Source organism: Bicyclus anynana, chromosome 8 (assembly GCF_947172395.1).
Source record: "Bicyclus anynana chromosome 8, ilBicAnyn1.1, whole genome shotgun sequence".
Lineage (NCBI taxonomy): Eukaryota > Metazoa > Arthropoda > Insecta > Lepidoptera > Nymphalidae > Bicyclus > Bicyclus anynana.
Genome location: NC_069090.1, coordinates 12,501,097 through 12,523,548, shown reverse-complemented (window position 1 = coordinate 12,523,548; position 22,452 = coordinate 12,501,097). Strand labels below are relative to the sequence as shown.

At 35.1% G+C, this 22,452-nt stretch overlaps 1 protein-coding gene across 1 annotated transcript; it reads right to left on the bottom strand.

Annotated features, from left to right (window-relative positions):
* Positions 1-747: 747 nt before the first annotated feature.
* On the bottom strand, positions 748-9,317 carry LOC112045020 (alpha-tocopherol transfer protein-like). Its single transcript, XM_052882953.1, has 6 exons — positions 9,101-9,317; positions 6,833-6,989; positions 5,204-5,321; positions 4,111-4,245; positions 2,186-2,399; positions 748-1,445 (listed from the first exon to the last, which is right to left on the bottom strand). Exons 1-6 carry the CDS (start codon positions 9,261-9,263, stop codon positions 1,291-1,293), a joined length of 942 nt encoding a protein of 313 aa, XP_052738913.1. The 5' UTR covers positions 9,264-9,317; the 3' UTR covers positions 748-1,290.
* Positions 9,318-22,452: the final 13,135 nt, after the last annotated feature.

Below are 22,452 nucleotides of genomic sequence, written 5' to 3'. Positions count from 1 at the left end.
TCTACACTATACATTATAAAAAAGAAAGATTTGTATTTTGGTAAGTATGTATGTTTAATTACGGTTCAGAAAAATGTAGTATTACAAAAAGTAGTAATGTAGAAAGAGGAAGGCCGAAACAATAATAGGCAGGTGGAACAGGGAAATTGGACAAAAACTTCAAGGGATAGAGAATTGTGGAAAAATCTTTTTAACAAAAAAATTAAACCGACTTTAAAATCACTTTAAAGGCGGTGCCAACACGCATGACGTATTATTTAAAGCCATTTCTGAAAGAACCACGAGAAAACTGTCTTTAAATTAAATGCTAAAAGTTTATGATTTAATCGGCTTTAGTTAATGCATCACTGTGTTGGCACCACCTTCAAAGTGATCAGAAGGTAGCACATACGATGTTATTTCTCGCTTTTTAGTTTATTTTTGTGATTTTGAAGTCGGTTAATTTTTTTTGTTAAAAAGTTTTTATTTTTCTGTTTTTAGTGTGTCCAAGCATTTAATTTTTATAAAATTTCGGTTCAGTAATTTGTTGTAATTTTTTTATGAAAATTAAACGATAAATTCTGAATAAAGGCTCTTATTATTATTATTATTATTAATATGTAACCAATAAACTTGAAAATTACTGGACCGATTTGAAAAAATATTTCCATATTGGAAAGCTGCATTATCAAGGAGTAACATAGTCTTTATTTTTCCTCGTAATCGCGGAGTTCTGCTCGTGCGAAATAATAATAAAACCAATAGGAAAACGTGTTTTGATTGAAACTTTTATTTAGATAACAAATAATACAAAAAACAAAAAACTTAATCTAGAAAACTTTTTTTATATTTTACATTTTTGAATGAAAAACTATATTGGGAATGATAAATCCATCAGACTCAAATAAAGATTTGTCTTTGAAAAGTCATTTGGTGACCTCCGTGGCTCAGTGGTATGCGCGGTGGATTTACAAAACGGAGGTCCTGGGTTCAATCCCCGGCTGGGCCGATTAAGATTTTCATATGCAGGCCTGGTGGGAGGATTTGGCCATGGCTATTTACCACCCAACCGGCAAAGTACCTACCGCCAAGCCATTTAGCGTTCCGGTACGATGTCGTGTAGAAACTGAAAAAAGGTGTGGATTTTCATCCTTCGCCTAACTAGTTAGCCCGTTTTTTAGACTGCATCGTCACTTACCATCAGGTGAGATTGTAACCAAGAGCTAACTTGTAAAGAATAAAAAAGAAGATTGTTTAGAATTAAATTGACTCCTTTAAAACTATTGGTTTGGCTTGATTGCTGATTGGATTCTAATCAACAGTCAAATATCTGAAAGTACCCGGCATTCCAGCATAATGTTCGGAAAACTGGTCTCTTGGTCGACAAGACTCATTGGTTGTGGCTTCATTCATTTCTTGTAAGTATTTCAGGTATTCATCCGATGAAAAAGCATCAATCCATTCAGCTGAAAAGTAATAATTTTATATTTATATATGTACCCAAATAAAATACGTGTGTATTATAATTATAAAACCGACTAGTAAGTCTTTTTTTTTCTCTGATTCTTTTTTTTTCAATTTTAACAATGTTAATATAATACAAAATAACTACTATTAAAAATATATATAACTAGACCCCTAATGCAGTCACAACCCCTATTGGTGGAAAGTTCTCATCAGTACAAATTAATCAAGCCCAAACAAAAGGTAACTGCTCTAAATATTCTGTGTTTCGGCTTCATCATCAAACCGACTCTAGACCTTCATGATCTACCTTAAAGTACCTAATGAAAAAATTAACAAATGCAGTAGTTGTACCTACGATTTTCGAAAGTTCCCCTCAATTTCTCCAAGATCCCATCATCAGATCCTGACATGAAAATAATGGAACCACCCTTAAAGTATATTCTTTCAAACAAAATAAGAATTTTTCAAATCGGTCCACAAATAACGGAAATATCGCTGGTAATACATAAATAAAAAAAAACATACAGCCGAATGTAGAACCTCCTCCTTTTTGGAAGCCGGTTAAAAATCGTTGCGTTTACCGCCGCCCACTCCAAGTGCCTCCGTTGCAAAAATAGAGGGACATTACATTATGTATGTTTGGTTTGTCTGTCTGTGGCATTGTAGCTTCCAAATGGACCAATTGCAATGCGATTTTTTGTTTCAAAAACTCACTTGATGGGCTAATGCATTTACAGACCTTGAAGAGTATCAAGCGAACGTTCATCACCACCGAAGTCTTTGGGAAGTATGGCTTTCGGAATGTATTCATATAGGTCCTCTATATTTTTGTGCACCTTTATTCGGTCGCCTATTTTAGCGCTGACCATCTTTTTCATAAACGTCACCAAACCGTCCACGAGTTTCGACTTTGATATTACATGCATTTGTTTGACTCTCATACCGTAGCCTTCCTGTGATTAAAAAGGTAGTATTTAAAAAAAATATGACAAATCACTATAAAGTATAAAACAAAGTCACTTTCTCTGTCCCTATATCCCTATGTCTATATGCTTAAATCTTTAAAACTACGCAATGGATTTTGTTTCTTTTAATTGAAGGTGATTGAAGAGGAAGGTACATATGTATAACAACATCCATTATAATACTGTTATTTTTGAGGTTTCTAATGTGATGTCGTAAATAATTACATTTTTTTCCCTTACATTACAAACGCAGGCTGAACTCTACAAGATTTGTCAAAATAATGAACTAAGTTGTACACACTGAAAAGGTATACAAAAAACTCCGCAATGGCACAGTCTGGCAATGGTATATATCTCTTAAGGATATCCTAAAATAACATCCTGCGACTCGCTTGATGTCATTCCACCTGGTGAGGGTTGACCAACACTGCGCTTACTAGTGCGGGGTCGTCTTTCCAGCACTTAGGGACCCCGACGTCCATCGGCTCTTCGAACTATATCCATTCACTGCCCGCGAGTATTTCATCGGTGAGCCCGTCTGCGTTGTAGAAGCCGACAGTCAGGGTATGCGGTTTTAATCTACCGTTGTGAGCCATTTAAAAAATCTTTATATTCCTCTATCGCGCGGAGCATGATACTGTGCTCGCTCGTTATATTTTTTTACATGTCAAGTACGATGGGCGACCGGTCGTCCATTTAGGAGTCAGATGCGCCCGCCCATTGCCACTTCAGCTTCGCAACTCGTTGAACTATGTCGGTGACTTTGGTTCTTCTGAGGATCTCCTCATTTCTGATTCGATCACTCAGAGATACTACTAGCTCGTTCCATCGCCCGCTGTGTAACTGTGTGACGAATAATAACGCCCGCGCATTCTTCTGCGAATTGTTTTAGCTTTCACCTCTTTTTATCCCCTTTAAGTTTAAATCATTCTAAATACCATGAACATAACTTTAATGCTGATAAACTTTAACACTATCACCACAGAATACATGATTATGCTATCACTTGCCCGTGACCCCTCTGTGGAGACGCGTACCACCTAATGCTACGTAATATCTCGTCTTATATTAGGGACAAGGCCCTGAAGCGGTTAAAATGGACATAACAATTTTTTTTTTATATAGAATAAGAATATTTTATTAATTAAGTCTCTTAACTAAATTTGCCTCAAGGCAAAAACCTTCTCCAGCACCCAGTGCTCGCTACCCAGAGCTAGTCTTATTGACTAAAATATTATTGTATAGGTTTTTTTTTTCTTTACAAGTTAGCCCTTGACAACAATCTCACCTGATGGTAAGTGATGATGCAATCTAAGATGGAATCGGGCTAACTTGTTAGGAGGAGGATGAACCACACCCCTTTTGGTTTCTACACGACCTTACCGGAACGCTAAATACGTACGTACGTCTGTGTCGGTAGGGTGGTAACTAGCCACGGCCAAAGCCTCCCACCAGCCAGATCTGGACCAATTAAGAAATCGAAGGATCGAACCCAGGACCTCCGTTTTGTAAGTCCACTGCGCGTACCACTGCGCCATGGAGGCCGTCACAAATTATCATTGACGCAAGATCGGGCATTAGAATAATATACCCTCATCCGTTATTTCTTAATAATATGAAATAAATGATAGATATCACAGAGCAAATAGGTTGCCTAGTTTAATTGCAGTAATAGAAAAATTGTACTTTAAATACTTACCATTAAAATAGTCATAATTTGTCTACACTCTAAAATACTCAGTTTTGGCAAATAGTCCAATAAGTTTGCTTCAGTGAAATCAGCCACTAGGACGAAACCACTCAAATAATCATGAGCCTTAATGTATTCGGCTAGCTGAAAAAAAAGGTTCATTAATTTTTTTTACATTATTTATCCACAGAATGGAAAGTGATACAGAATGAGTATTTACAATCCGCGCAGTGAAACCCATAAAAAAAAACGTCACGTCTGTTTCCTTGACATCCGCATAATGTTGCTCTCGTACCTACCATAGACAATTTTTTTTCATAATTTGTATTTCACTAACAATAATTACGTAAATCAATATCATAATAGACTGATATTCAATAACTACTTAAAAAAATACTCTATCTTAGTTTTTAATTTTTGTGAACAGTTTTTAAAATATTTATAAACCATTTTTCTTGAATAATATTGAAAGTTGATGTGACGCTTTGAGTGGTACTGACTCAAGAATATATTAGTTATTGATTTGTATTTGGAATGGTTGGAACTGTCGTGTTCCGTATGCTCTATCTGCCTATTATTCTATAATCTGTGTATTTATCTGTCTTTATCTACACTAATATTACAAAGAGGTAAAGTTTGTGGCATTTAAGGGGTTAATCTCTGGATCTGCTAAACTAATTTTGATAATTCTTTTACTAATATAAAGCCACGTTATTTGTGAGTGTCATAGGCTATATTTTATCCCTGTATTCTCACGAAAACGGGAACTGGGCTACCACAGCTCTCCAGATAAGTATGTATTAGTATATAAATCAGCGATCTTACACATGTTTATCCTTACTCTACCTTTAATTATACACTTACTTTGAGGCTAAGTAGTTATGTTTAAGAATATATAAGTAGGTATATATTATGTGCTTATTTATTTGTATCGAAAGTCCTGTCAGGCCCATTAGGTTGTAATTAGGTAGGTTCTATGAAGAAAATCCGTATCTTTGATTTTAATTTCCATCCTAAATAAAATAATAAAGCAGGACCTGGTTCAATAATTAAATTGAACAGAAGAAAAATTAGTACTAATTAGTAACTAAAAATAACTTACGTAAATAGATTGCCTGTATAAGAAAATGGCATCGGATGCTTTCCAATCGCCATCGTTATATTTGGCAAGATAAACTCTGTAGTGGTCGGGTGTTAACTTGGGCAACACAACCGCTTTACTGAAACAACAACAATCATTATCATCATTATTATCAGCAGATGGACGTCCACTGCTGGACACAAGCCTCTTGTATAGACTTCCAAACGGTCTCGAGCCGCCAGCATCCAGCGGCTCCCTGCAACTCGTTTGATGCTTTTTGATGTTGGTCCATCTAGTGGGGTGTCGACCAACACTGCGCTTTCCGGCGCGGGTTCGCCATTCCAGCACCTCGGCACCCCAACGTCCATCGGCTCGTCGAACTGTGCCCAGCCCATTACCAGTTCAACTTCGCAACTCGCTGAGCTATGTCGGTGTCTTTGGTTCTTTTGCGGATATCCTTATTTCTGATTCTATCACGCAGGGAAACTCCAAGCATAGATCGCTTTATCGCCCGCTGAGTAATTCTGAGCCTTCTTATGAGGACCATAGTTAGCGATCAAGTCTCAGATCCGTTGGTCATCAATGGTATTTTAAGAAATTAAATATCACGTGTCTCAAACGGTGAAGGAAAAAACGTGAGGAAACCTGTATACCTGACAATTTTCTTAATTCTCTGTGTGTCAGTCTGCCAATACGCATTGGGGCAGCGTGGTGGACTATTTGGCCTAACCTAACCTAACCCTTCTCATTCTGAGAGGAGACTCGAGCTCAACAGTGAGTCGAATATGGGTTGATAATGATGACTGAGGTGACATTACTTACATCCATAAATAAGATGGACAGATAACATGATGGCTTTGCAAAAAGTTGTGGTAAGTACCCTGTTCGGTAGGCTCATAAATTATCTTTGAATGCTAGTTGACATACCTATACAAAATTGAGATTCTATGTAAAAATGTCATCCAGTGGTTACAGCCCCCCTAGCCAAGTGGCACGTCGATTCTCTTTCTACGATCGCTAACGCTTCGAAAACTAGAAAGATGTATGGGAATGACATTTGCTATCGACAGGTCACGTGATCAAGGTTTATCATTCCCATACATTTTTTTAGTTTTCGAAGCGTTAGCGATTGTAGAAAGAAAATCGACGTGCCACTTGGCTAGGGGGGCTGGTGGATATCACTCAGTAGGTAAATTACTTTGATATTTATTTGAATCCTACTAATATTATAAACGCGAAAGTTTGTATGGATGTTTGGATGTTTGAATGTTTGTTACTCTATAACGCCGCTACTACTGAAGCGATTTAGCTGAAATTTAGAATGGAAATAGATTTCACTCTGGATTAACACATATGCTACTTTTTATCCCGAAAAAATCCATGGTTTCCCAAAATTTGCGAAAGCTGATGATTTTGATGATATGAATGTTTGTTTCTCTTTCACGCCTCAACTACTGAACCGAATTAGCTGAAGTTTGTTATTAAGATATATTATAGCCTGGATTACACATATACTACTTTTTATTCCAGAAAAATCCATGGTTCTCGAGGGATTTGTGAAAAACTAAATTGCACGCGGACGAAGTCGCGGGCGCTAGTAGGTTGATAATCAAGACCATAAATAGTGAAAAGGCCAACTGTTAAACGTACGCAATTTTGTGGTATCGTTCATAATCCTCTTTCATTATACGATTTCCGAAAAATTCAGGCATCAAAGTTCTGAATGTGCACATTTTGTCCAATTGTGTTTTGGCGCGCTCTACCGACCCCTTGCAGATTATTATTGTCACCTCTAAGTACTGATCACCTGAAACAATACAGTACGTTAAATATTTTTTCATGTTTCAGGGAAAACTGACTAGAACGAGATAATGACTAAGTAAAAGAGCCTTCATAGTTTGCATAGGGATTACATTTTTTCTTCTGAGATTACACTACTGTATTTTATTTTTTAGTGATATAATTATTTTTGTTTGACTAATTGTATGTGTTTCTGTTCTTCCCTCTTATGGATCTGACAGAATACCAGCGTTGTGGGTACTGATGTACTTACAACAAATTTTAGCTGAGTCAGGTCCATTTTATTGGCACAGCACATTTTCTGGTATTACTAAGATATAAATGTATTCATCATCATCATGTCAGCCGATGGACGTCCACTGCAGGACATAGGCCTTTTGTAGGGACTTCCAAACATCACAATACTGAGCCACCTGCATCCAGCGAATTCCTGCGACTCGCTTGATGTCGTCTGTCCATCTGGTGAGGGGTCGACCAACACTGCGCTTACTGGTGCGGGGTATAAATGTATTAGTTTTAAGTTATTATGTAGTTATGTGTTATGCTTACAAAAAAATGATTTCTATCTATCATTCTAGGCACTTTGTCAGCGCTCAAAAAGTAAGGTAAGGTAACGTAAGTAACGATAGCCAATCGTGGAGTATGGACGATGATAGCTGAGGAAGGTGGCAGGTTTAAAGAGTCCGAAACTTCAATTGTTCATTTACAAAACGTATTGTTTTATATTTTCTACGGGAAATAGGTTTTTTTTTAATTTTTAACAAGTTAGCCCTTGACTGCAATCTCACGTGATGGTAAGTGATGATGCAATCTAAGATGGAAGCGAGCTAACTTGTCAGGAGGATAGAAAACTACACTCCTTTCGGTTTCTACACGGCATCGTACCGGAACGCTAAATCGCTTGGCGGTTCGTCTTTGCCGGTAGGGTGGTAACTAGCCACGGCCGAAGCTTCAAACCAGCCAGGTTATTTTATCGATCTGTATTAAACGTATATTAATTCGATAATGTGCTTATGTTTATATGGTCATGATTTTCTCAAAAGAAGAAGACACTTATCTCTATGGCAACTTTCACTAGAGACACTTAAAGTTTCATGTATAACCATGCGAATCGTGCTATTAACTGGCGACTATCAGATTCATCATTAACAACCCATATTCGGCTCACTGTTAAGCACGAGTCTCCTCTCAGAATGAGAAAGGTTAGGCTAAGTACACCACGCTGACCCAATGCGGATTGGCAGATTTCAGAAACCAGGTACGCAGGTTTACGATGTTTTTCTTTCACCGTTAGAGACATGTGATATTAAATTTCTTAAAATGCACATAACTGAAAAGTTGAAGGTGCATGCCCCAGCTTCGTACGCACTTCTTATCAAAGGCACAGGTCATGTCTACTCTATAACAGACCTATATCGCAGGGCTATAACAGATTCATCATCATCATCATGTCAGCCGATGGACGTCCACTGCAGGACATAGGTCTTTTGTAGGGACTTCCAAACATCACGATACTGAGCCACCTGCATCCAGCGAATACCTGCGACTCGCTTGATGTCGGCAGTCCACTTGGTGGAGGGTCGATCAACACTGCGCTTTCTAGTGCGGGGTGCCTTTGGGACGTCCATCGGCTCTTCGAACTATGTGCCCATTGCCACTTCAGCTTTGCAACTCGTTGAGCTATGTCGGTGACTTTGGTTCTTCTGCGGATCTCCTCATTCCTGATTCGATCACGCAGAGATACTCCTAACATAGCTCGTTCCATCGCCCGCTGTGTGACTCTGAGCCTTCTTATGCCCATAGTTAGCGACCAAGTCTCGGAATCAAATGTCATCACTGGCAACATGCACTGTTCGAAGACTTTTGTCTTCAGGAGGAATATCGGACGAAAAGATGTCGCGAAGTTTCCCGAATGCAGCCCAGCCGAGTTTGATTTTTAGGGATCCGCGGCAGCGCCGCAAATCTGACTCTTTAAATCCCTGTAGCTCCGAAAGTAATGATCACAGATACCCTGTTCCTTTTACAAAATTGCTTTACTATTAGTATACCTACTCTTAATTTATATACAATTTTAAAAACTGTTATCATCCCTATTATTTATTTATATTAAAAACTTACTGAAATCTTTCTTGTTAAAATGCGACTGCTTTTGGACCCATTCCCTCAGCAGAGCAACCGCGTCTTCCATTCTTCCGGGTTTGTCCAGGTTGTACTGTTTACGAACATACTGTACTGTGTCCGGTTCCAATTCCAGAATCTTGCTTTTATACAAAAAAATCATTATGACAACAAAACCATACGTTTCGAATGTTCGTAATGATCTGCACAAGACACTTGTGATTGTACGAAATACAATAATAAACAAAATGTTAAGACTCGAGTAATTAAAATGTTGTTTGTAGTTTTTAGGATTCCGTATCCAAAGTGTAATTTTAATTTTTTTTCTTCTGGGCTTATCTGCGATCAGTAACATAACTATAAGCAGATGACTGTGTTCTGTGATAACTTTGCTTTTCGAGTGTATTATAGGTTAATTAGGTTTAAATAATGTGCTTTCTTTTAAGCCTGCTCTGATATGTTCTGTGAATCAATTTTGAAGCTAGAACATTTGGATGACTCCTTAGTCGTGTTTTGTATTTTTGCGTGACGCTGTCAATCTCTTCATTGACAGTTATCACCGTTAGTTGCTCGTGAATCTCGTCATTCTTAATGAACCACGGAACACCACAGATCCTTCTCAAAATTAAGTTTTGGGTCCTTTGCAGGATGGGTATGTTAGAGTTGCTGGAACTTCCTCATAGCTCGATGCCATACTTCCAGACCGGCTTCAATAATACCTTATATAGCAAGAGTTTATGACCTTGAAGCAACTGCAGGGTCTTTGTCGGTAGCTAGAACCGCAGTATTGTCGGCAAATGCAGCATAAAATTGTAAAATAGGGCCTTGTTATTAAATATCACGTGACTTCAAGAAATTAAATATCACGTGTATCAAACGGTGTAACAAAAGGAAAAAATCGTGAAGAAACCTACATACTCGAACCTGAGAATTATCTTAATTCTCTAGGTGTGTGAAGTCTGCCAAGCCGTACTGGGCCAGCGTGGTTGACTATTGGCCAAACCCCTCTCATAACCCATTCTGAAAGGAGACTCGTGCTCGGCAGTGAGTCGAATATGGGTTGCTAATGACTAAGAGTTGTCCGTCCGTTCATACATCTGTCACCAGGCTGTATACGTTATGTAACCGTTATAGTTAGACAGTTGAAAATTTCACAGTTGATGTATTTCTGAAAAAAAATAATGAAATGTTTAAGGCGACTCTTTTACAACAAACGTGATTTTATTGCTGTTTTTATAGATAATGGAATAATACGGAACCATTCGTGCGCGAGTGTTACTTGGACTTGGCCGGTTTTATTTAGAAATCCGTGTTCTATTACTCGTATTTTTTTATCTCAGAATAATCTTTTCGGATAATATGTTAATGAACCTTCTCATAAAATAATTTAGGTTGAAGCAAAAAGCAGTAAATTAAAATACTTTATTTTAAACGCAAAAAAATTAAAATACTTTATTTTAAAATTATAACATATTTAATATTATAATACCAGAATTATAATATTCATTTATTTTTTTATAGATTTTTTATAGTGTTTTGTATTATATTTTGTATGAACACTGTTAAAAATTTAAAAAAAGGACAAATTACTTACGTACATTTTACTTACACAAAAAATAGTCAAAAAAGTAAAAAAATAATGTTTACTGTTGTATTTCTTACTTTTTTAACATTTAAAACTACGTGGCCTAGTTATACTTATTACGGACTTCAAAAACGGACGGACATGGCGAAACTATAAGTTCCTTGTGAACTACGGAACCTTAAAAATAACGTAGACTCAAATTGCAAATCTCCTCCTTTTTTAAAGTTGGTAAAAACTATGACAAGGTCACGTTTTTTTAAATGTTAAAAAAAAGTAAGAAATACAACAGTAAACATTCTTTTTTTTACTTTTGTTGACTTTTTATTTATATACGTGAAAATTTTATCAAAAGTAGGATATATACTTTGAAAAAAATTCACTCATCCTTAAATAACCGTTTTGCCAGCAGAGGATGGGACACTTGACTCCAACAAGAATTAGCTTTTAAAAGCGTAATGATGATGATGAAATTACAAGGAAAACTACAAATAATTAGTAATTGCTATTTAAAGAGTAATAGCCGACCAACTTCAAAAACGTAGTTGGAAACGTTATTAATTAAAAAGATAAAGTTGTCAGTAAGATAAGTCAGAGTTTGTTTTAACTTGAAACGTGTACTGTGAATTAAAGTGCTATCTTACGTCTACGGGACCCTACTCTGCGCGTGGCTCGACACGCACTTAGCCCGATTTTTTTATAGATAATGAATCGGACCCAAAACCCATCGTGCGCGAGGCCGACTTGGGCTTGACCGGTTTTATTTATAAATCTGTGGATTTTAAATGCTCTTCAACTGTTTTTCTATATTCGTAATTTCTTATCTCAGAAAAATCGTTCCGTATGTAATGAACTACCGACTCATAATTAAATTTAAGTTGAAACAAAAAGCAGTAGGTAGATATTAGCGCATTGCTTTGCGCTAATATTGCCTACTGTTGTTACCATAGTTGTTAAATTATAATCATTTCATCATTATTATCATTATCAACCCTTATTATATATTTATATTGGCTCATTGGGGAGTTCTAGTCTCCTCTCAGAATGAGAGAGGTCCACCACGCTGGCCCAATGCGGATTGGCAGATTTCACACACGCAGATAATTATTTTTTTTATAATTAAAAAACTACGTGACCTAGTTATATATATGTAATCGACTTCAAAAAAAGGAGGAGGTTCGCAATTCGAGTCCATGTTTATTTTGTGTATATGTTACGCTATTACTCGAAGACGCCTAAACAGATTTAAATAACTCTTTTTTTGCTTGAAATGGTATATTCCTGAAATGGTCCCATTGTCATCCAGTCAGGATCTGATGATAGGATACTGGAGAAATCAAGGGGAACTTTTAAAAATTGTAACGGCAACTATAGCGTTTAATTTATTTATTCCATTAAGCACTATATAGCAGTAAGTACATGTTTATAAAGATCTGGAGTCGATCTGATGATGGAATCTAAACACAGACTTGAGAACTCTTCAACGGTGTACAACAGTTACCTTGTGTTTGGGATTATTTAATTTGTATTGATGAGGACTTTCTACCCAGATAGGTGGTGTTGGGACAAATAAAACTTCTACTAAAACCATTATTGAAACCATATCTGCATGCGGCACGATAAAGTATTTGGTTAGAATTTCTAAAGATACTTGTTTTTCTCTTCAGTTTATTACGCTTCAGCAGTCGCATTTTTTGTTTTTATAAATATATATTTTTTTTCATTAAAATATCTTACATCAATGGAAAGTTGCATTATCAAGGAGTAACAGTCTATATTGATTAGTATTCGTATTCCCACGGGAATGGGAACTACGTGGATGGAACCGCAAAGCAAAAAAACCAAAATGAAAATGTGTTTAAATTAAAGCTTTTATTTAGATAACAAATGCAAAAAAAAAATCAAAACAGTACTAGATTTAAAAACTTTGTCATATTTTCATTTCAAATAACATTTTTGAATGATAAACTATATATTTTTTTTTTTATTTGGGACCAATAAATCCACCATATTCCATGCATATTCAAGTAAAGTTTGCCTATAATTAAGTTGTTTAAAAGACGTAATGGTTGGGTTTGACAGTTGATTGGTATCTTTAATCAACTGTCAAATATCTGAAGGTGCCCGGCATTCCAGCGTAATGTTCGGAAAATTGATCTTTAGGTCGACAAGACTCATTGGTTGTGGCTGCGTTCATTTCTTGTAAATATTTCGAGTACTCGTCCGACGAAAGAACATCAATCCATTCCGCTGAAAAGTTAATATTTTACATAAATGTGAATAAAACACGTTTTGACAAAATAAAATAATAAAACCTTAATTTCTACAATTAATACACTCAGGTGTAATAGTAATTTTAAGCCTTTTTCCACTATTGGGCAAAACCTCCCTTCAATATAGAGGGGATTTGTTCGATCCCCGGCTGGGCTGGTATTGAGGTTTTCTTAATTGATCCAGGTCTGGCTGGTGGGAGACTTCTGCCGTGGCTAGATACCGTCAAACCGGTTAGAGACCGAAAGAGTTGTGGATTTTTATATCAAGTTAGCACGCATCCATCTTAGATTACATCATCACTTACCATCAGGTGAGATTGAAGTCCATTAACTTGTAAAGAATAAAAAACATTGTATTTTTAAAATAATACCGGTGACTTTATATTGTTCTTGTTATCTAATTTTTGTTAAATATTACGGATTAAATTATATAATAATATTTTAACAAATAATGTTTTATTTTTTTTATTGATAAAGTTTGAGTGCAAGAATTATTTTTCTTTTATTAAGATGAAATAAGATAAGATTTCGTAATGTTATCATAATATGATATGTATATGATGTATATTTCAATACCAAACTTCAGCTAATTCGGTTCAGTAGTCGAGGCGTGAAAGAGTAACAAACATTCATATCATCAAAATCATCAGTTTTCTCGGGAGACCATGGATTTTTTCGGGGTAAAAAGTAGCCTATGTATTAATTCAGAATAAAATCTATTTCCATTCCGATCTTATATCAGCCAAATTGCTTTAGTAGAAGCGGCGTTAAAGAGTAACAAACATCCAAACATCCATACAAACTTTCGCGTTTATAATATTAGTAGGATTAGTACAATTACGGAACATCCTGTATATTATAGTGATTTTATTTTGACGTGTGTTTCTGTGTATAAATGTGTCCGTCTGTGGCATTTTAGCTTCGAATTATATTTTAGCTTAGAATCGAATCAATATCATGATGCGGATTTAGTTTAAAATCTGACTTAATGAGCTACTGCACTACAAACCTTGAAGAGTATCCAGCGAACGTTCATCACCACCATAGTCTTTGGGAAGTATGGCTTTGGGAAAGTATTCATGTAGATCCTCAATACTTTTGTGCACTTTGATTCGGTCGAATATTTTAGCGCTGAGCATCTTTTTTAAAAACGTCACCAAACCGTCCACGAGTTTCGATTTTGATATTATGTGAATTTCTTTGACTCTCATGCCGTAGCCTTCCTGTAATTAAATAATTAATATGAAAAAAATATATTATTACATATATGACTTAAGGATACAAGGATACGCCCGTGTAGTTCCTGTTACTGCGGGAATACGGTGATACTGTGACTACCTATGCCACTCACTAATAACGTGAGTTTCTGTTGGTCGAATTTTCAAAATAAAGTTTAAAAACTAAAACCCAACTACGTAAAGAGGGGTCTAAATCTATTTCAAAATCTGTTCTTAGCGGACACCTACTAATTATTAACTACCTCCCTGCCAAATATCATCTATGTACGTCAAACGATTTTAAGATTTCGCAATGAATGACCTTTTGCATTTATATGTTACTAGTGGACCCGGGCAAGCGCCGCTTTGACTTATGTGCACTTCTTCCCTACCCCTACCCTACCCTACTCTACCCCTACTCTGCCCCTACCCCTGCCATACCCCTACCCTACTTCTGAATTCATTTGTTACAAAAAATGTGATAAATGACAACCGATTTTATGCAAACTTCACATAAATCATCTACTAAATAGTCCAAACAAAGCCTTAACATTTGATTTGGATAGGTTTACACGAAATAAATTTATGAACGCATGCTTAAATATTAATCATTTGTCAGTATTTCTGAACGTACGTATAAACGTCAATCATTACATAGACAGTGTTTGACAGGATGGACAACAAATGTTTGACAGGTACTAAACAAAGTAACATTTATGTAACAAACCCGACTTTCTTTTATTTATATAGATGATAATAATTGATGAAAATTTAAAATAATATAATTGAGTACTCACCATTAAAATGGTAAATTTTTGTTTACACTGTAAAATGCTCATTTTTGGCAAATAGTTCATTAAGTTTGCATCAGAAAAATCTGCTACCAGAACGAATCCACTCATATAATCATGAGCCTTAATGTATTCGCCTAACTGCAAATAAGATTCATTTGTTAATAATACGATAATAAATATTATTGGATGAATATGGAAAATTATATATAACGTACACATATAGTTTGTCTAAATAGCAAAATGGCCTCTGAAGCTTCCCATTCGATATTGTGATATTTGGCAACATAAACTCTGTAGTGGTCGGGTGTTAACTTTGGCAACACAACCGATTGACTGAAACATAAACAAAAATATCAATAAAATTTTTGATATAATGTAATTATAAATGATATTTGTTTGTTTGGTTGAACGCACTAATCTCAGGAACTATAGACCAGGCGATGTGAAGTCGTGAGTGTGACCGCAATCTGTTTTGAACTCAGAAAAGCATGCTGATTACGATGCTGCATTTGCCAGGAGGGTCATCGGTCCATTATTTTGTTATACCTACCCTAGCACATTTAATTTCGAGTTTAATGGACTGAACAAATGTTTTATTGCTTGGTTTATTATGAACTAGTGGACATCCGCGACTTCGTCCGCGTGGAATTCAGTTTTTTACAAATCCCGCGGGAACCATGAATTTTTCCGGGATAAAAAGTAGCATTTATGTTAATCCAAAGTAAATTCTATTTCCATTCCAAATATCAGCCAAGTCACTTCAGTAGTAGCGTCGTTAAAGAGTAACATACATCCATATAAACATCCAAACATACATCGAAACAAACATCCAAACAAACATCCATACAAATTTTCGCGTTTATAATATTAGCAAGATGTTTTTTTTTTTTATCATGATATTATCACACTTATTGTTAATTTATTTCAAAAAAACACAAGAAAGTTCAAAACAAGCATTTTTTAAATGTGTCACCTCTCAGCGCCTGGTCTAATAAGCACACCGCATTACCAATAGCAGCGGAGCATCAGTGATAATATTTTTAACATAAAAATGGAACCGACTTCAAAGACGTATTTCAGACATATTTTTATATTTTGATTTTAACACAAAATCACTAAACCGATTTTCATAAAAATTAAATGGGACCAATCTCTTTTTCAAACAAATAAAGAATTTTCAAATTTGGCAAAAATATTGTGTGACGAAACTCCTCCTCCTCCTAAGTTTGTGTCATTGTCCTCCTTATGTTAATTAAGGGTTTGTACGCAGACGAAGTCGCAGATGTCAGTATTCCTGTTCTGGTATACGTACACAATTTTGTGATATCGGGAATAGTCTTCTTTTACTAGACAGTTTACGAAAAATTGAGGCAGTAAAGTTCTCAACGTGCACATTTTGTCCATTTGTATTTTAGCGCGCTCCACTGACCCCTTGCAGGCTATTATTGTCGCTTCTAAATACCGATCACCTGCAAAAACACAGTGCTTTAAGTATTTTTTAGTTACTGACTCTCTGACAGCCCATACCATTAATACGGATGATGACAGATTTCTTAATAGTAAAAAAATTAAAAGTATGTTAATAGTAAAGCAATTTTGTAAAAGTAACTGGGTATCTGCGATCATTACTTTCGGAACCACATGAATTTAAAGGGTCAGATTTGCGGCGCTGCCGCGGAATCCTGAAAAACGCCCCATACAAAATGGTACGAATTAATGACGTCATAGGTACATAATGATCGTTAGGTTTGTATGGGCGTTCAAACAAAATTTCTAATATCTTTGTTATTTATGCGTATATATTAATAGGTCACATATTAAAAAAATGTCAGATTTAATATAAGGAAGCTAAAACTGTATGAATTTCCATCTAATTACGGTAAAAGATTTTTAATAGATTTTGTAATTTTATAATCTTATTTATTTTGAAAGTATCCAGTCAATCTTTGCTTTTTATGCATAAATTGGTTAACATTGACTTTATTTATCCGAATGTATTATAAAAAAATAAATATATTCAAACCTAATCATCATCCCCATTATGAAGTATGAATTCACTAGCGGACACCTGCGACTTCGTTCGATTGAAATTTAGTTTTTCACAAATTTGTCGGGAACCATGGATTTATCCGGGGTAAAAAGTGGCCTATGTGTTAATCCAGGCTATAATATGTCTCCATACTAAATTTCAGCTAATTCGGTTCAACAGTGACATACCTACTTGATTTTGACATTTTAATTAATATTGTAAACTTTCTTGATTTTGACATTTTAATTGTTTTATTATTATTGTAAATTTTTGGTAAATTATTTTAGATTTTAGTGTAGGTTAATCTTTTACTTTAAGTTTTTATCCGGACTCTCATATCACAGCTATCACAGCACTGCTGTGAATGCCTGTAAAAGATCACTGCAGTAGTTCAAGAAACTGACTTATATATAATGTTTTCTGCTGTCTTTGTTGGCATTACAAATAAATAAATAAACACTCAAGGCGTGAAAGAGTAACAAACATTCATACCATCAAATTTATTTGTTTTCGCAAATCTCGGGAATCCATGGATTTTTTCGGGATAAAAAGTAGTTGAATGTTTGTTACTCTTTGCCGCCGCAACTTCTGAACCGATTTAACTGAAATTTGAAATAAAAATAGATTTTACTCTGGATTAACACATACTTTTCATCCTGGAAAAATCTATGGTTCCCAAGGGATTTGTGAAAAACTAATTTTCACGCGGGCAAATCGCGGGTGTCCTCTAGTATCTAATAGTATAAATTGGATTTAAATATAAATAACTACGTGTATTCACAATAAAATATCAAAATCTATACTAATATTATAAAGCTGAAGAGTTTATTTGTTTGTTTGTATGATTGAACACGCTAATCTCAGGAACTACTGGACCGATTCGAAAAATTCTTTCAGTCTTGGATAGCCCATTTATCGAGCCCATTAACCGCGCGGAGTCAACTAGTAAAATAATAAACTTCATTATAAATAAATATATTTTAATGAAATACGTGTCTATTAATAATGTGGTAATTTTTGCCCGTTTGCGACTGTTTATGTTCGTATTTGCCTAGCGACGAACGCCGGGTTAACTAGTATCTAATAAAAATCTTACTGAAATCTTTCTTATTAAAATGCGACTGCTTTAGGACCCACTGCCTCAGTAGAGCTACCGCGTCTTCCATTTTACCAGGCTGGTCCAAGTTGTACTGTTTGCGAACATACTGTACTGTATCCAACTCCAATTCGAGAATATTGCTTTTTAACACAAAATTCATTTTGATTGCAAAACTATACGTTTCGAATGGTTATTCGGTTATGAATAGATAAAGCAATTGTAACTGCCTAAAATACAATAACCAAACTGTTAGTAGGTAACTATATAAAAAGTTATGCCTAGGTAATAATTATAATTTAAAATACATAATTTTTTCTTCAACCGCTTTGCCAGAGTAAAAATATATAAACAGTATTCCAACTCGGCCGTATCTTTGAAATAAATACCTACAGCAAACCTGGCGCACTCCGTGTTTTAGCGCAAACGTACAGGTCATGGTCGCGGCACTATTAAGGGGGACTTAAACAGGCGAGTGTCGCCGCTTGGATCGGACGCTTATGCACACGCTGCGTGACATGCCACGCCCGTTCGTTATCGTTCGTCGTTTGTAATATTATTGACCAAAAAAAATATGGAATAAATAAATTAATTAAACAAATAAAAAATCCGACTACATAAAGTATAAAAAAACTGAAAAGAAAAATAACAAGCTCAGTCCAGAACTGTAGAAAGCAATTAAAAAACAGTCGGGACCTATTAAATAATGTAGAAAAAAATCATTCTATCCAATATCTCAGTTCCCGACTGTTTTGTAATTGCTTTCTACACTTCTGGACTGCGCTTGTTTTTTTCTTTTTAGTTTTTTATACTTTATGTAGTCGGGTTTGTTTTTTTTTTAATTAATTTATTTAATTCACACTTTTACGATAGATGGTTCATTTCGGATTTATTTATTACGTTAATTACAAAGTACGATAATTTATACGTACAACCGAGGTTATACGTATAAATTATCGTACTTTTACGCAAATATTCAAAAAATTCTACGGAACGCTCGATGGGTGAATCCGACTCGCACTTATCCGATTTTTATAATCAATATATTTAATTTAGTCTATTTTATAACTTCACTTTACAAATCTGCTCGCACCTATAGTCATCCGCCTAGCGTATTTTGTATATACAACTAATAAATAACGTTTTCCTAATTGTAGTTTTTTTAAACATGGCCATGATATACCATTTTAGAATCCTCACAAAAAAGTTCTTGAATTTGATACCCATATTGCAATATAAGAAAAAAAAAATTTTTCACCTCGAGTCTATAGCGTCTCACAGTCGTCTTGTTTTTTTTTTTAGTTTCACCTATCTAAGAACACTTGGGTTATTGAGACAAATCTGACGATATCCTAATTACGTAAATCTGTTCAGTGGTTTGGAAGATATGAGGTAATAAAGAATATAACATACATACATACATAGAAGATACGCGCGAAAAACATAACCCTTCTTGCAGTCGGGTAAAAAGAATATTGTTGTGCATTTGTCTGCCTAAATAATAATAAGGATTAAAGACTCGCGTTTTTCAAACTTCAAAGGATTTAGAAAAGTAATGGTAAAACAATTTTTTTAGTAGGTACTTAAATAATATCTACCGAATAATTACTTCGATTTTCTTGTTTATGTTAGGTAAATTATTAATGTTCAAGTACCTACGTACTTGAACATTAATAACTAACCTAACATAAACATATACAGGAAGAAAATTTTTTTAGTGCGGATATTTTTATATTTTGTACATAAACAAAATTTAATGATCACGTATTTTTTCTTTTTTTTTTAACTCAAAAATAAAAAAATTATCGTTAGCTAAAGTTATTTACTTTTGAACAGAATTTTAGGGTCACCCTATTGTGCGTTTATTTTATTTTCGTTTGATACCTAAAGGACGTCACCAGATCACTTTTAAGCTGAATATATCTTGTTTAGTAATAATATGTACATTATTTTGTTATTTAAGAGACATAAATTTAAAAAAAAAATACATAAAATGTATCGAACTGTTTGTAGATTTATATTCTATTAATGATACAGAACCACGAAAAAAAATATAAAGACCGAATCACCCTGTATAGACTATAAATTTTAATATTATTATGGTATAGTTGGGTACCTAGCAACCTCCCAACCTATTTTTGATTAAAAGGTTATTAATATACCTAATAATATAAGTTTGTTATTGTGTAGGTAGGTAGGTAGAAATGTTTTAATATTTTTGGTATAGTGATACCTTCTCATGTACTCGTAGTCTCGTACCAATCATTCTTAACGAAGTTTTGTTTACATATCTTTGTAGAGTACCTAGGGCAAACAGCGTAAAATATTTCAATTTATTTTGCATTGCATAATGTGGCTGAATGTTGAAATGAAATTGAATGAAACATGGACAAGGTAGAGAAAAGGGCATATCTTTAACCTGGCAAATTGTATACCCTACCATATTCTACAAAATGCGATAATGTTGAATTCATGCAACTAAAAACAGCACAGTATTTCCTAGTCGTCATAATAAAAAAATCCAATACACCGTGCGTTCGTCACTGTGGCACAGTCTGCACCGCAAGCGCGCCGCGAGTTCGAGGTGCGTAGGTATAGCTCGCGTTACATCCTCTAGTAAAGTAGTAGTTAAACTACTGGTACGTACTGTGACTTTGGTATATTTCATCAAGAAAAAATGTATTTGTATATCGTAATTTGTTACCTACCTTTGAAGTAATTATGAGGCACTTAATAGGTAGGTAAACTAGTTTGTGCTAAGTTACCATATCAAACTTTTTACGTAAGGATCCTAATCCTAATCCTTTTGCTAAAAACTCTGGCGGTCCTCTTCTCCTCCTTCTCTATTAGGATAGAGGAGGAGGAGAAGAGGACCGCCATCACCATCATCATTATCCTGACCATCATCATAATGGTCACCATCATCATCATCATCTTCAGCATTATTATCATCATCCTCACCATCATATTCTGTCATCATCGTCTCCATCATAATCATCATCACCATCATCATTATCATCATCGTCTACATCATCATTATAATCGTCACCATCATCATCAACAACTTCAACATCCTCAATCATTATCGTCACCATCATCATTACCATTATCATCTCTATCATCATCAACGTCGTCACCACCCCATTATCATCATCGTTTCCGTCATCATCATCATCATCATCATCATCATCATCATCATCATCATCATCATCATCGTCGGCATCATCATCATCATCGTCGCTATCATCATTATCGTCACCATCATAGTCATCGTCATCATCACAGGGATCGAATCCATGAGCACTTGGTATTAAGTGCTTTACCATGAAGATATTGAGGCTTACATTTTTGAATTATGTCTGCCTCACGAAACCGGATGTAAGAACAATATAATTGTTCAACAAACTAAATTTTAAATTACTACCATTTTTTTTGTTTAAAACAATAGGTGTTATCAATTGATGTCCGAGACTATTGTTACTGTCTATTTTAGTTACTGCCTGTTGTTCATAGGTATAAAAAAAACTAACTAACAGCTGCCTGCGACTTTGCCTGCGTAAAAACTCATTTTGAACTTTTAAAGGGGACCAATTCCATCATACTTGTACATGATTTTTGCGTAACTTTAACCGTTTACGTAGCGCTCGCAATGGAAGCTCGTAAAATTTATAATTTTCCCGTTTTTGCCATATTATTTTCCAAACTACAAATATACAGAAACTACGAAGAAGAAGAATTATTTTGATACTATTATGTACCATTTAAACTAGTTAGTGAGATACAAATATAAATATTTCTCCTTTCGAAAGACAGTTCTGCTTAATGGTAGTAGTTAGTAGTAGCGTAAACAAGGTTTTAGTCTGGGTAACCATTATTGTGGCCCTCCTAAGAATGCTCAAAGTCACTGATCGGGCTATGGCGATGGAGCGAGGGCTATGCTTGGGTTTTAATCTTAGTCATGTCAATTAGAAAACAGTCGGGACCAATTAAATAATGCAGACTAAAATCATTCTATCCAACATGTATTGGTCCCGACTGTTTTCTAATTGCTTTCTACAATTCTGGACTGGGCTTGTCTTTTTTCTTTTATATTTTATGCAGTTGGGTTTTTTACTTTTTAGGGTTCCGAACGTACGTAGTACATAAACGGAATCTCACTCGCGCACATTGTAAGGTCTGTCTGTTTTCTCCTAATTTACTGGACCAATCCAATTGAAATTTGTCACTTCTGGGGGGCAAGATGAAAATTTCAAAAAAAAACGTTTTTAACTGCATTGTGTGATACATCAAACAAACGAACTCGGTAAGAGGATCGTAAATATATATTTTTTGTAATTTTGTAATAAATAGTTTTCAAGATA